We start from the raw sequence: 14,714 nt of genomic DNA on the forward strand, positions 1-14,714 counted from the left end.
AGCAAGCCAGTAAGGAACATCCCTCCATGGCTTCTGCATCAGCTCCTGCTCCCTGATCTGCTTGAGTTCCAGTCCTGACTTCCTTGGTGATGAACAGCAATGTGGAAATGTAAGCTGAATAAACCCTTTCCTCCCCAACTTGCTTCTTGGTCATGATGTTTGTGCAGGAATAGAAACCCTGACTAAGACAGTAGCATACAGGCCTTGAAGGATAGGATGAGCATAGAGTAAGCACCACTTAACAAAACACCGATGAGAAGCTGGGCAGGATGGCACATGCCTGCAATCCCAGAGCTCAAGTGGGATAGGCAGGAGGATCACAAGTTCAAAGCCAGCCTGGGCAACAGTTTCTGGCCTCTTTCTCTCTTACTTTCTCTAAAAAAAAGTACGGGTGAGAAAATTTAGTTTTCAGACTTTTACACTTTAGGCAAGGAACAGAGAAGGACAGAAGGACTAGAACAGGGGCTATGGCAGTGGAAGCTGGCAGGCAGAGGCGACAGTCTACTCAGCAAGCCATGTCTCCTACCTGGGTGTAAATGCTGAGTGAGGAGGCATTAAAATGGTCTTTACAGGACACCTGTGGGTTTTAGGTATGTCTATGTTTAAGCTAGTAGTTTAGCTGCCAACAAGCAACCCAGTGGACAGTGGTGAGCAAGAGCTGAAGCTCAGGAGCAGAGTAAAGCCTCCCATCTGGTCCCTGCCTTCCTTTTTCTCACACACACCACACACAGCAGCCAGATGTTTCTCATTGGACCTTACTGACCACCCTCCTTCTTCAAGTATTTTTTCTATGTAGAATCTCACATTCTTCTCTATCGATTTTTCCAGAAACAAAACACTGTCTGACCCACCAAGACAGAAACCTAGGCTAAGTTCTAGAGTCTGAACCAACAGAGTGTGAGCAGCCAAGCCTCAAGCCTGGTGCCTGGAAGGGACGTACCATGAGCACAGGGCCCATTTTACTTAGCTCTACTTCCCCTTTCCTCTAACAGCAAACACACTCAAACTTCTTCTGAGTGAATGAATGCACATGAGCTGTGGGCCAGGTGTACTGACTTTCAGGCAGTCACACTTTCTCCTCCTCCCTTTGACCAGAAGCCCCATGACCCTTACCAGCTGGGCTGTGCATCAGGCCTGAAGGTCCTTCAAGTTCTGGCTCTTCTATCATTTCCTCCTCACTCAGTCTCTCACTGCCAGAATCTTCTAACACTGCTTCCTGTGAGGTCTCCTCAGGTTCCCAGGTTGTAGGCTCTTGGGGTTCAACCTCAATATGTCCCCTTTCTTGCCTTGAGAGGGATGGGATTTCTTCTGAGGTGTTGGTGGAAAGGGAGGATGTACGGTAGTTAACCAGGGCATCCATCTCCTTGTAAAACGCACAGGACTCCAGTACATGGCCATTCTTCACTTTTCGGTAACTCTTCTGAAGGCTTTTGAACTTGGTTCGGCATTGCTCTGGTGTCCGGAGAAAGCCACACTCTCGAAGTTGTTCAGCCACGACTCCATACAATTTGCTCTTCCGATGACAGGCTTGAAGTGCTTCATAAAATCGGGTCTCTTGAAGGATATCAAGAAAAGTCTTGGTTTCTTCATAGCCCCAATGCACACCTGCCATTCAAGGATAAAGTTTTAAAATATAAGAAAAGGAGCCTGGAACTTTTCTATTACACACATTCTATAGTGTAATAGAATACAGGTCTTATTCAGGGAACAGCACTGTGGAACACTGTCTTCTGGACATGACAGGCTGCTGTACTCATGAATTCACAGCAGGGATGGCTATTTGTAGAAGACCTACACAGTCAGTCAAAATTCTAGCATAGGTCTGTGTGTGAGCGTGTGTGTGTGTGTGTGTGTGTGTGTGTGTGTGTGTTCTCAAGTCCCTAGCACTTGACAGCTTTTGGAAAAGAGAATTGTTCTTTTTTGAGGAAGTTCCTATTGGTAGATTACCTATGCTTCAGGGGATGGTCCCATACCCATACACATATGCGCAGCACTTATTGTATTTAGTGGGTTAGCAAACAAACAAACAAATAGATAAAAAACACATGAAGTTGGGATGGGGACTTGTTTCAGGGAGTTGGAGGTAACTGGTGGGTGTATATGATAATATTTCATTGTATACGTTTACAAACTTCTCAAGGATAAAGAAAATTATGAGTAAAAAGTCTATTCATGATAGCAACAGGAAGTAAGGAATATCCAGAAACAAGCTGTGTAAAAAGCAGAAACGTCTATGTTAAAAATCTATATTTATTTATTATTTGCCAGGGAGAGGTGCATGTAGGAAGTGAAATCAGCTTGAGAGAAGTGTGTAACAGTTAGCAATGCTGAAAGAGAAGAGCTATCAAAGGCTTCTGAAATCAGACACAGAACTACACGATTTGGAGTTTGCCCTGCTACTGCTCCAGCTTCATTCCTGCTTATCCACTGCCATGTTGGCCATGGATTCTAACCCTTGGACCTGTGAGCCCCAACAAACTTTCTGTAAGTTGTCTTGGTCATGGTATCTCTTCAGAGTAACAGAAAAGTTAACTAACATACTTTGTTTCTGTATTTATGTATTTAGAGAAGGGATTCTGCTATTAGTCCACGTTACCTTCAAACTCTTGATGTTTCTACTTTCCAATTTTTGGCTTTACGGTTGTATGCCACCAGGCCTGGCTCTTACTTTTGTTTTTAAGTAACTGTCTGTTCTGTGTTCTGTTTACTCTCCTTTCTTGTATTTTAAATTGGGCAGAAAAAAGTTTCATTTTTCTCTACTCCTTTATACTGTTTGTTATTGGCTATACTGTATGGACTAATAATGCATCCTTCATTTATTATAATACAACTGATTCTAGTAATCCTTAAATAATAATAGACACTTAGAACTCTTACACTCCATTTACTTCCCTTCTAAATGAAGGACTATAATGAATATGATTTATTATATATGTGTATATGAAAACCTGCATCTATGTATGTGTAGTATGTGTACCTGGTACTCAGAGGCCAGAAGGTGTTGGAATAACTGGAACTGGAGTGAAAGATGGTTATGAACTCCCATGTAGATGCTGGGAACTGACCTTGGGTCTTCTGTAAGAGCAGCCAGGGCTCTTAACAACTGGGTCATCTCTCTACCCCGACTCCCAAATGTTTAAAAACCATGCTTCACTCTAATCTGAAAAAGAGTCTGAAGGCTCCTGAAATCTGTACTCAGGCTACACTGGGGACAGCAGCAAACACCTAAGTGCCCTTTCAATTTTGGGGCATCATTGTGAAAGCAGCCTGGAGTATGAGAGCCCTCTCCAGGATTAGTCTAATGTAATGCTTTTCCCACAAGAGTACACTTCTATCTTCATACCAAGCCTGTGGGTGGGGTTGGGAGAACAATACAATTCTTACCACTTAGGTTTTGAAATAAGACAGGGGCAGCACGGATTTCAGACTTGCGAATAAACTCAATGCCCACTTCATCACCATCGGAGTCTTCAGCACCTTCCTCCTCCTCCACCAAACTGACCTGCTCTTTAGCACTAATAGCAGTTCTCTTTAGTGGGAGAGAGATCACAGCCTTTGGCCTCTCAGTAGATGAAGTGTGGGCTGCAGGGTTTAACAAGGCATCCATGTCCTCAAAGAAGGCACAGGGTTCTAGCATGTGGCCATTTCTCACTTTTCGATAACTCTTCTGAAGACTTTTGAACTTGGTCCGGCACTGCTCTGGTGTTCGGAGGAAGCCACATTCTCGCAACCATTCAGCCACTGCACCATATACCTGGCTATTTCGGGGACAAGCCTGGAGTGTTTCATAAAAGCGAGATTCCTTGAGAATTGCAAGAAAAGTCTTGGTTTCTTCATAGCTCCAGTGCACACCTGCAATCTTTTCATCTTCCAGACCCCACTGTTGCTGCTCTCGCCACACCTTCCCTGCACTCCTAGCTGGGATCTTAACAGTGTGTACTGACTTCTCTTGGATGTGGTTGCTTTGCAGGACACTATTCCTCTTGTTTGAGGAATGAAGACCTACACTCCATGGTTCCTTTTTTTGTTCCAACTGGGCTATTTTGTTAGGTGCAGACACAGAGTCTCCTACAGTAAGAGAAATATATTTCACAATAGGTACAGATGCCATTGCGACACACCCTAGCCTCCTGTTAAAACATGTTCTCTTGGATTATTTGTTTACACCAAAGCCTTCCTCAGCCAGGACCATGTACACTTTAGTCATTTAATGACTTCTTTGGCACAGAAATCTAGAAATGACATCATCTTGTCCCACATATGTACTGTTTCCATCTAGCCATTTCTTTCAGAAATGCCCTCAAGGGCAAGAACTGTTTAATTACTTTTGGCCCTTTTTTTGAATGATACTGTATCATACTGTACCCAGGTTAGCCTGGAACTTACTATAATGACTTCAAACTTCTTAACAATCCATCTGTTTCAGTTTCCACTAGGATGCAAGTCCTGAGCCACCACAGCTAACTCAGTATTTGTTTCCTTTACTTATATTTACATGCCCTAAATCCTTCCTTGTCTCAGTGTAAACACACACACACACACACACACACACACACACACACACACCCTGGGACTATTAAAAAAGTAAAGAATTTTTATTAAGCTATATTAATCACACAGAATGGTATTGCCATAAAACAAAGAAAATAGAATAGACATAATATAGACATAGTAATCTGAAATAAAACCATTCATATATGGTCAACTAATCTTTGACAAGGGAAGAGGAGAATATGTTCAATGAACAGCGCTAGGAAAAGTGAGTCTCTATATGCAGAAGAGTGAAACTGACTATTACCTTATACCACTCACAAACATTAACTTGAAGTATATTAAATACCTACATATGGGGCTGGGGAGGATGCTCAGTTGGCAAAGTGCTTGCCATATAAGCACAAGGACTTGAGTTTGATCCCCAACATCCATGAAAGGCAGGCATGGTGACAAGTGCTTTTAATTGCAGCAAAAGGATCTCCAGGTTCAGTGAGAGATCATGTCTCAGAAAATGTGGTGGAAGAGAATTGAGGAAGACATCAGACACTGACTGCTGGCCTCCATCTGCACCACCCCCATGCATGCATATATGTGAGACCTAAATGTGGGTCCTGAAACCATAAAATCCCTAGAAGAAAGCACAGGGAAAGGGGAATTGACACTAGTCTTGGAAATGGTTTTTTCCTTTGATATAACAACAAAAGTAGAGGCAATAAAAGTTTACACACAACAAGGAAAATAATCAAAGTAGCAGCCTACAGTCCAGGCAAAAATACTTACAACCATATATATTTTAAGAAGCTAAAATTGAAAATATACAAGGTATCATACAATTATTATAAAAAATCCTATAAAAATGGGCAAAGAATCTGATGTGCAAATGGCCAACAGGCTCAACACCATTAATTAACAGGGAAAACAAATCAAAACCAGGAGTTAGCGCACATCTGTTATAGTGGTTAGCATCAGAGATAAGAGGCGCTGGTGAGGAGAGAGAGTGAACCCATGCACTGCTGATGGGAACACATCTAGCCATTGTGAAAACAGTAAAAACCACAACTGCCATGCGTCCCAGCTCTCCCACTTCTAGATATATTTGTAAAGAAGACCAAATCACTATGGAGGAACCAGCTCTCTGACATTTACTTGAACATCATTTACAGTATCTAAGGTGTAGAAAAAAACCCAAATATTTATCAATGGATGAATAAAGAATATTTTAAAGTGGCTCGGTGGTAAACAGTATTGTCTGCTCTTCCAGAAGACCTGGGTTTGATTCTAGAACCTACATGGTGGCTCACAACTGTTTATAATTATAGTTCCAGGGGATCTGATGCTCTCTTCTGGCCTCCCTGAGCATCAGGCACACATGTGTGCACAGATATACATTTAGGCAAAATACTCATGCACATAAAAAAATGAAAATACAGGATATGTAGAAATATGGAAAAATTTATAAAATGGAACATAAAAATTATACAAAGAAGGCAATCCTAATGTTTTAGATACTTAGGACCTGGAGAGCATTACATCAAGTGAAACAAGTCAGATGGTGAAAGACAAATGTCATGCCATCTCAGCTTTATGTGGAATCTTTAAAAAAAAAAACCCTCAGTGTACAGAGGAACAGAACATTGGTTTCCAGAGGGTCTGAGGTGGGCAATATGGACAGATATAAAGAATGTATTTCAGCATTAAGCAGGATACATTCTGGGAATCTAATGTCATCTGTACCTTAGGATAGTGTATTTCAGACCTATTGCTGGCCGAGAGTAGATTTTAAGTGTCCTTCCTGTTAATGATGTGAGTGATGGATGTGTTGTGGTCATTATTATGAAATGTATATAAAATAATAAAATTGCACATTTTAATTACATAACATTTTATTTATAATGTAAACAGTAAGTCTGGAAAAATTTGGCAGAAGAAACAGATGTTCAAACAAAAACTTTGATGAAGACATATCAAATAAACAATGTGAAGCTGTTGGCTTAAAGAGGTTAAGAGTATGCATACAATGTATGCATAGTGCCTTCGGAGGCCAGAGAGGGTGCTGGGATCTCCTGGATTGGAGTTACATGAGGTTGTGTGCCACCATGAGGGTGCCAGGAAACAAACTCAAACCTTCTGGAAGAGAAGCCAGTGTTATTATCAATGAGCGCCCTCTCCAGTCCCAAACTCATTTTTTTAAAAAATTGTTTTTTTGAGACAAGGTTTTTTTTTTGTGTGTGTATGTGTGTGTAGATAGCCCTGGCTGCTCTGGAACTCCCTCTGTCAATCAGGCTGGCCTTGAACTCAGAGATCTGCCTGCCTCTGCTTCCCAAGTGCAGGCATTAAAGATGCACACCACCACTGCCTAGCCCAAACTGAAAACTCAAGTGTATGTTTGGCCAGAAATTACTCACCAGACATACATACAGTATTATGGTATTTCTAATACCTGTTTTATATCCATTGGTTATAAACTGGTATCAGTGCATATATACATATAACTTGTATGTATGTGTGAGTCAGAGGATAACCACAGGTGTGCTTCAGTCACAGTCCAACTTTGTGTATGTGTGTAGAGTTGCACTTGTGTGCCTAAACGTGCAGGTACACTTTGTTCTGTATTTTTACAGAAGTTCTCTCACTGACTTGTAAGTCATCCAGTAGGCTGGGCTGGCTTGCCAGTGAGCCCTAGGGATCCACTTGTCTCTGCTCTGCTCCCAGGACCAGGATTTTAAGAACATAGCACTACATCAAGTTTTCTGTCCAGTCTCTGACTCATGTAATTCATGGATTGAATTCAGGTTCTCATGTAAGTACTTTAAGAACTGAGCAATCTCTCCAGCTTATCCACCTTTTTGTATATTAGGGGATCAAGTGTTTCATTGTTGGGTAGGCTACACAGGTCAGTGAGCTCCTGGGATCTGCCAGCCTCTGCTTCCCCATCTTGGGTTTATTACATGCCACCACCCCTGGCTTTTAAAACTGTGGGTTTTTAAAAGCAAGCTCGTGTCTCCATGCTTGAAAGTGCTTTACTGACTGAGCTGCTTCCCCAGGCCCAGCCTATAATATTACACATCAGTCTGACTTCTGGATAAAAGCTCCCACATGAAAGGATCACACTTGTCTCTCCTATTAAAGCAAATGGAGACAGCCTCTGATAATTGGCTTATAGAGTGACACTCCAGTGGTCACGTGTACTTGTGCACTTGTCTACTAAAATAATTCACAATGTGCTACCAAGGTTATTGAATTTAAATTACTTTTTATTTATTAAGATTTCTACCCATCCAACAAACACTTAACAGCTACTCATCCACCTGTTAGGCAGCTCTAGGCTAGGTACTGAGGTCATTATTATTAAATAAAAACAAGCTGTAGAAAGACCTGGTGACCTCACAGACATTCAGCTGATGGATGTGAATTTGCATTTCCTGTAATATAAATATGGTACTCATATCTAACTCCTGTTCGGTGCTCCAATTACTGTTATGATATTCTTACTGGAAAGAGCACATGAATAAGGAAAGGGAACAGATATGTAACTCCGCCGGGTGATCCATGGGAATCTGTTAAGCCAGGGCTTCTCAACCTTCCTAATGCTGCAACCCTTTAATACAGTTTCTCATGTTGTGGTGACCCCCAACCAAAAAGTTCTTTTTGTCACTACTCCATAACTGTGCTTGTGAACTGTAATGCAAATATTTTTGGAGATTAACAGATTTGCCAAAAGGGTCTCAACCCACAGGTTGAGAATTGCTGCTTTAAGCAATAATGTTTACAACTATTAATCACCAGTAAGAATTAACATCTATGAAATCTGCTGGTCTATTATTTTAAAGGAAATAATGCTTACCTAGGGAAACCATGCTCCCTGCACTTTCCTTCCTGATTTCATGGTAGAGATCTCTGTGCACAGGAACTTGCTGTATGCCTTTTTTGTAGGAAAAGCTTCTCTCTGTGTGGACATCTCTTATTGGTTCCTGTAACAACACTAACACCAGTGACTACCAAGACACCTGCAGAGGTCTCTGAAGGATGATCAGCCATGGATGAAGCAGGGAAGAGCCCTAAAGAAGAACTGAGTTAGGGAAACACGTGTGTATCATGTATCAAGTCAAGAGGAAGCTACAGTAAAGAATTAGGATGAGAGAGTGTAAGAGCTGATCCAGCAAGGGGTTCCGTTACTGAGACGACTGAGACCAACCTCTTCTGGAAAAGAAATGAAGGGGAAAGTCTCTTGGAAGAAGTATAAACAATGTAGGCTAGCAAAGGAAATACCTGACTGAATTCCCTAGAAGGAAGGCCAGGGAGGTCAATTACAATTCACCTGGGAGTACATTACCTGGGTTGTCACTTCCTCATCAACACTGTTCCACTCATCACTAGGGACAGGAACCCAGACAGAAGAGTGAGCTAGAAAAAGAGAAGAAACAATTATTGTATATAGTATAGTATTCTGAATGAGAGAGAGAGAGAGAGAGAGAGAGAGAGAGAGAGAGAGAGAGAGAGAGAGAGAAACACGCATGGGGTGGGGATCTGTGTAGCCCTGGCTATCCTGGACTCACTCTGAAGACCAGGCTGACCTAGAACTCAGAGAGCCACCCGTCACTACCTCCTGAGTGCTGGGATTAAAGGTGTGTGCCACCACACCTGGCAGCTGTTTCTCCTTTTACGAAATGAGAAGATATTAAAACCGACACATAGAAATGCTTTTCAATGAGTTCAGAGCAAGTCTACCTTATCCTAACGCTGGGCTCACTAGTCAAATGGTTCAGGAACAAGCAGGTAAAGCGCATAAGGAGAGGGTTGGGACCAGGAACTGAAAGGCACAGTCTATGATGATGTTTCAGTGTGACATTGTGGCACTTGGAGACTCATCATTTCTGACTTTTCCAAGAGAAGCCAGATGGGCTGGCTTGTTTTTATGTAAACTTGGCATAAGCTAGTCATCTGCCAAGAGGGAGCCTCTATTGAGAAAATGCACCCATACATCTCCACCAGACTACAAGCCTGTAGACAAGCCTGTGAGGTCTTGTCTGATTTTCTTGATTGATGATTGATCGGAGAGGGCCCAGCCTGTTGTTGACAGTGTTACTCCTGGGCAGAGATGGTATAAAAAAAGTAGGCTGAGCAAGTCATGAAGGACTAGTTGGTAAGCAGAATCCCTTCATGCTCAGCTCCTGTCTCAACATTCTAGTCCTGACTTCCTTTGATGTGGAAGTGGAAGTGGAAGTGAAATCAACTCTTTCCTTTCTGCGTTGCTTTTGGTCATGGTGTTTATCACAACAACAGAACCCTAAGTAAAACACCAGAAACCTGGGACTTCTGTAAAATCTCAAATTGTAAATCTTATGTACAAAGAGCAAAACCAAAACCTCCAAATCCCAAACAACAATTCTTTGTAGGTAAAATATAACAAGTCCCATTTGGTGTACAGGTTATCAGTTTGTCAACCCTGGCATAAATTGACAGTTTCAGAACCAAGAACTTAAACTTAAGTCCTGCCAACACAGCAAACAGTACAGCCATGGGCACAGCAAACATTTAAAAACAGCCCCCTCAGGGTAGGAGAAAAGTGAACTTTTTATACAGCGGTCCCGTGGTCTGTCTCCTCCTCAGAGTTCACCAGGGAAACCGACAAGTGTAACTTACTCCTGAGCAGAGCTCAGAAGCTTGAGCTATCTGCCTTCTATAGAGGTAAAAACAAACAAACAAACAAACAAAAAACCCAGCTCATTTTTAAAAATTACATTTTGTCTGAGTATTCTGGATGTGTGTGTGCGCCCGCCATGACTTGTGCATGGATGCTAGAGGACAGCTCTCAGGAGCTGGTTCTCTCTTTCCACCGTGTGTGTCCTTGGGACTGAACTCATGTCATTAACCTAGGCAGGAAGCATTTTACCAGCTGAGCCATCTTACCAGCTCCCAAATAACTTTCTTGGGAACAGCATAGTCTCTGAAAAGCATATGGCTGAAATCACATTCCTTCAGAGCTAGTCATCTTTCTGGGAAATCTAGCCCTCAGATTTCGGCTCTCCATTCCTCAGTCTTCAACAAGGTAAAACTCTTTTTATCATCATGGGTGCCAATGAGGATAAGACATTATAAATACCCATCTGCTGTCACACTGAGTCCATCAGCTAAAGTCCTTAGAACTATCTAACCCATATGATACAGGAAGCTAGGATTCTCAGGAATGCCCTGGCTAATTCAGAATTCACTAATATTTGCAACACATTCTTTTATTTAGGGTTGTATTCAGCAATGGCAGTATAGCCATTATGAATATTTCCAATTTTTTGAGTCAAGGTTGAAGTTAAAGAATAATTTTGACAGTTTCGGAGAAAATAAAAATGGGGGAGCTGGGTTATGAACTCAGGTCTGTTTGCCTCTTCCAGCCTAAGATCTTAACTTCTAGGCATTAATCCTTGTTTTCATGCTTCTTGCCCGAGATCATAGTCCTGGGACAGACACGATGTGAATGAAGCCTTCAGATAGGATCCTTCCTCAACTCACTTCTGGCCTGGGATGAAGCCACACTTCAGAAGAAGGGCAGGAAACTGGACTGGGAAGGACAGAACATCCCTTTGCCTCATATTTGACTTTCTGTATTCATATGGAGGGCAGCTCTGCATGCTGGTTGTCTTAGTATTTTACTGCTGTGAAGAGACACCAGGACCAGGGAAAGTCTTATAAAAGAAAACATTTAATTGAGGCTGGTTTACAGTTTCAGAGGTTTGCTCCATTATCATCATGGAACCAAAAATGGCAGCATGCAGGCCGACATGGTGCTGGAGAAGAGTTCTATATCTTGATCTGTGGGCAGTGAGGAGACTGTGTGCCACACTGAGTGTAGCTTAAGCATAAAAGACCTCAAAGCCTGCCCCCACAACGGCACACTTCCTCCAACAAGGCCACACCTCCTAACAGTGCCACTCCACGGGCCAAACATTCAAGCACAGGAGTCTATGGGGACCACACCTATTCACAACACCACACCTATTCACACCAACTCCCAAACTCCTTGTTTGGGAGTCTCACCATTTATCCCTCTCATACATCATGCTGGGATGCCTGTTCTTGTGAGTCAAGTTTTGGAATAAAAATGCCTTGTTTTCATTTCTTAATAGTTTTTCAAGAGCACACATACATATGGCATAACTAAAAGCACAAACTGAACGTTGAATGGACATTTTAAAATAACAATAAGATTCAAGGCTTTCCTGGACAATCTAAGTTTCCTAATTTTCATCTTTATGATCCCATTTTATTTTGGTAGTAAATAATTCTGATTCTTGAAACAGATGAAAAAGTTACTTCAAATATTCAATTTACTTGTCAAATGGAAATTGAAGGGGCCTCTACTGAGTGAGCCATAATGTTAGGGATACAGTATAAACTACATGGTCTCTGACCTGGTGTACTTTGAGTCCTTACCATTCTTAGGTAATGGCCTATGTTCCCTTTTTTGGTTCAGCTGTTCTTGGTGTCCTGAGTGGAGGCTTCCAGCTTCCTCCAGAGAAACAACCTTGTGCTGGGTCTCCAGTTGGTCTGGCTCAAAGTCAGCTACTTCCCACACAGTTCTAGGTGGGGCTTGCATCTCTGAAGGCAGAGGGCTACTGACCTGCAAAATAAAGTCAACATCAACATAGAAAAGTGGAGGAAAGGAACTGCAGACCTGGGTGAAATCCCCCAACAGAGACAGGAGAACTGGGCAGGAGAACTGAGGGGGAACGGAATCTCCACGGACTGAAGTGGGCTCACAGTCGTTTGGGAATATGGGAAAAGGAGAGTGCTCTTTATTTGTGTATTTTTTGAGGGGTCATTATGACAAAGTCCTCTTATACATCAGGTGCACAGAGAACTCATTGGAACACTAGTGAAATGAAGACTTACAAAATCAACTCCTGAGCACACCCTGTGCAAGGGGAGACTGTAAACCCGTCAGACACTGCGGACTTTATGCGGTTAACAAGAGAGCACTGAGAGTAACTACAGACCAGCAAGCAAGGACATAGAAAAATGACGATCTGGCCCTGAAACTGGATGAGTGCGGAGGGCCACCACACAGAGAGTATCTCATAAGACACTTGCTGGAATGGTAAGCATTAGGGAGGATCCTGGAGTGTCCCATGAGATCTCCCTCTCCCACCAAACCCTGTGAGGCATTAACTATTTAATACTGTCTCTATCGTTTTGGTAGAAAATTATACCGAGGATTAGAACAAACAAACCATACTTTTAGTTTAATTTGCAAGATAATAGTTCAACCAAAATTCTCTCCTCCATTTAGTATGAATTTCGAATCTGCTTTTAGGGGAATTTGGTTGATGGATCTTTTTAAAGTCCCGTTTATTTCTGTAGTGAGCTCTTCTTCTTCCAGAAATGTAGCCCTGCCCTCCTGCCTTTCCCACCACATCACTTTGAAATCGTCGCTCACCTGCTTTCGAAGTCTTCTGGTCTCTTTCTCCAAATGCACTACTAGGGCCACCGCCTCCTCTCCGCTTTCTGGACATTGCTTCTGCGCCCAGGTCTGAATCTTCCCAGGCAGAATGGTGAGAAACTGTTCGATTACCAGCTGCTCCACGATCTGTTCCTTGGAACGCATTTCTGGCTTCAACCACCGACAGCAGAGTTCCCAGAGTTTACTGAAAGCTTCATGGGGTCCTGTTACATCCTCATAACAGAACTGCCTGAAGCATTTGCGGAAGGATTCACATTCAGTGCTGTCTGATCTTTCCAGAATGGGCTCCGATACCCACTCGGAGTCCTTTTCCACTTTCATTATGAGGCACTCTTCAACTTCCACGTCGATCTGAGGGTTCATGACAGTAGCCATGATCCAACGGGGCCAACAGGTCTAGCTCCAAGCCAGGGCCCAGAGAAGCTTCCGAGTGCCCTCCACTTAATGTTCTTGGAAATATGGGACCGTAGGGACATAAAAGACAGCAGTTAGCTGGAACAAGGAACTCTGGGCTGATTACAAATTTGTACAAGGCTCTTGAAAGGGTGAATGTGCACCCACCCCAAAAGTCTGCAAACCCGGCCTCTTATCCAATCAAGATGCGCCCCCTCCCATGAGGTTCTTTAAGATGCAAGGTCGCAAAGAGAACCAGGCGCTAGGCTGGAAGGGGACCCAGGGGACTGAAGCTGGGCGAAGGCGCCGATCCGGAGGGGGGTGTGTCCGCGAGACGCGGCCGGCCCAGGGGTCCTGGTCCGGGTCCAGGCCGCTGCAGGTGCCCACCAGGGGCGCGAGCGCAGGAGTGTCCGGACTCCCAGCGGCGCCTGCAGCGCTCTGGGTTCCTCCACACGAGGATGCGGAGAACCTCGGCCAGAGGGGAAGAAGCTGCGGGGATGAGGCTAGGCCTCGCGGGGGGCGGCGAACGGCTGGCGCGCTGCCCTGTCAGCTCCGCCAGCACAGAGCGCGGGGGGCGCTGGGAGCCGCGGTCACGCATGCGCCGCTCGCGACCGGGGTCCGTGCGAGGCTTCCTCGCGGGCAAGGAGGGGAGGAGGGGGAAGCATGCGTGGAGGAGTCTCGCGAGAGCGCGCAGCACCGTGACTTGCCGCCGAGGGACTTTAGGAATGAGGGTGCAAGGGAAATTCGGGGCGGAGGGATACGCTGAGGTCGGGTTCTATTCCTCTAGAGACCGTGAAGCAGGACGCGAGCCAGCGTCCTGCCTCAGGCCAGGCAGACGTTGCCGACGGCTGGAGTGATTTCTTTAGTGGAAGGGGTGCGAGTGTGTGTGTTGGAGTTGCGGGTAGGAGGGTGGAGGGACTTCTTTGTGACAGCTGGCGAAGGGATTACAGCCAGGACCCAAATGTGCATGGATTGCTACCGCCTGGGATGCTGGGTTGGAGCCAGCAGTCCCGAGGAAGGATGTGTGGCTAAGCTCTGTTCAAATGTATGGTCAGGAGAAGGCTTATTTTCATTTTTGGGAATCTCTTAATTACCCAAGGCTCCGAGAAGGTCTGAGTGGCAAAGCATGATCCAACGGGCTATCTGGGACCTGATAGGACCGGGCCTAGATTCCCCTACTGCTGCAAAACTTCATAGCTAGATGTCCCAGAACCTGCTGGCTCATAAATGTCTGTCCTGTAAGTGCCTACTTTGTGACAATGTTTTAGGCTCTTGGCATCATTAGTGGGCAGCACAACTCTTTATTCTCAGAGTCAGGTAGCTTATTAGGAAACAGGCCAATGACTTATTTCTCAAAGGTTTTGTCATGATT

General features: G+C 43.9%; 1 protein-coding gene across 1 annotated transcript in view; it reads right to left on the reverse strand.

The window, feature by feature from the left end:
• Zkscan2 (zinc finger with KRAB and SCAN domains 2) overlaps nucleotides 1-13,926 on the reverse strand; it is a 19,263-nt gene extending 5,337 nt beyond the window's left edge. Inside the window, exons 1-6 of the mRNA XM_021210587.2 lie at nucleotides 12,926-13,926; nucleotides 11,923-12,109; nucleotides 8,828-8,898; nucleotides 8,339-8,465; nucleotides 3,385-4,068; nucleotides 1,114-1,605 (exon numbers count right to left, since the gene is read on the reverse strand). Of these exons, the coding sequence (XP_021066246.1) occupies nucleotides 1,114-1,605; nucleotides 3,385-4,068; nucleotides 8,339-8,465; nucleotides 8,828-8,898; nucleotides 11,923-12,109; nucleotides 12,926-13,324 (1,960 nt within the window). The 5' untranslated portion in view covers nucleotides 13,325-13,926. The remainder of the gene's footprint in view (nucleotides 1-1,113; nucleotides 1,606-3,384; nucleotides 4,069-8,338; nucleotides 8,466-8,827; nucleotides 8,899-11,922; nucleotides 12,110-12,925) is intronic.
• Between the last annotated feature and the right edge of the window lie 788 nt (nucleotides 13,927-14,714).

The sequence above is a fragment of the Mus pahari genome, chromosome 1 (assembly GCF_900095145.1).
Source record: "Mus pahari chromosome 1, PAHARI_EIJ_v1.1, whole genome shotgun sequence".
Lineage (NCBI taxonomy): Eukaryota > Metazoa > Chordata > Mammalia > Rodentia > Muridae > Mus > Mus pahari.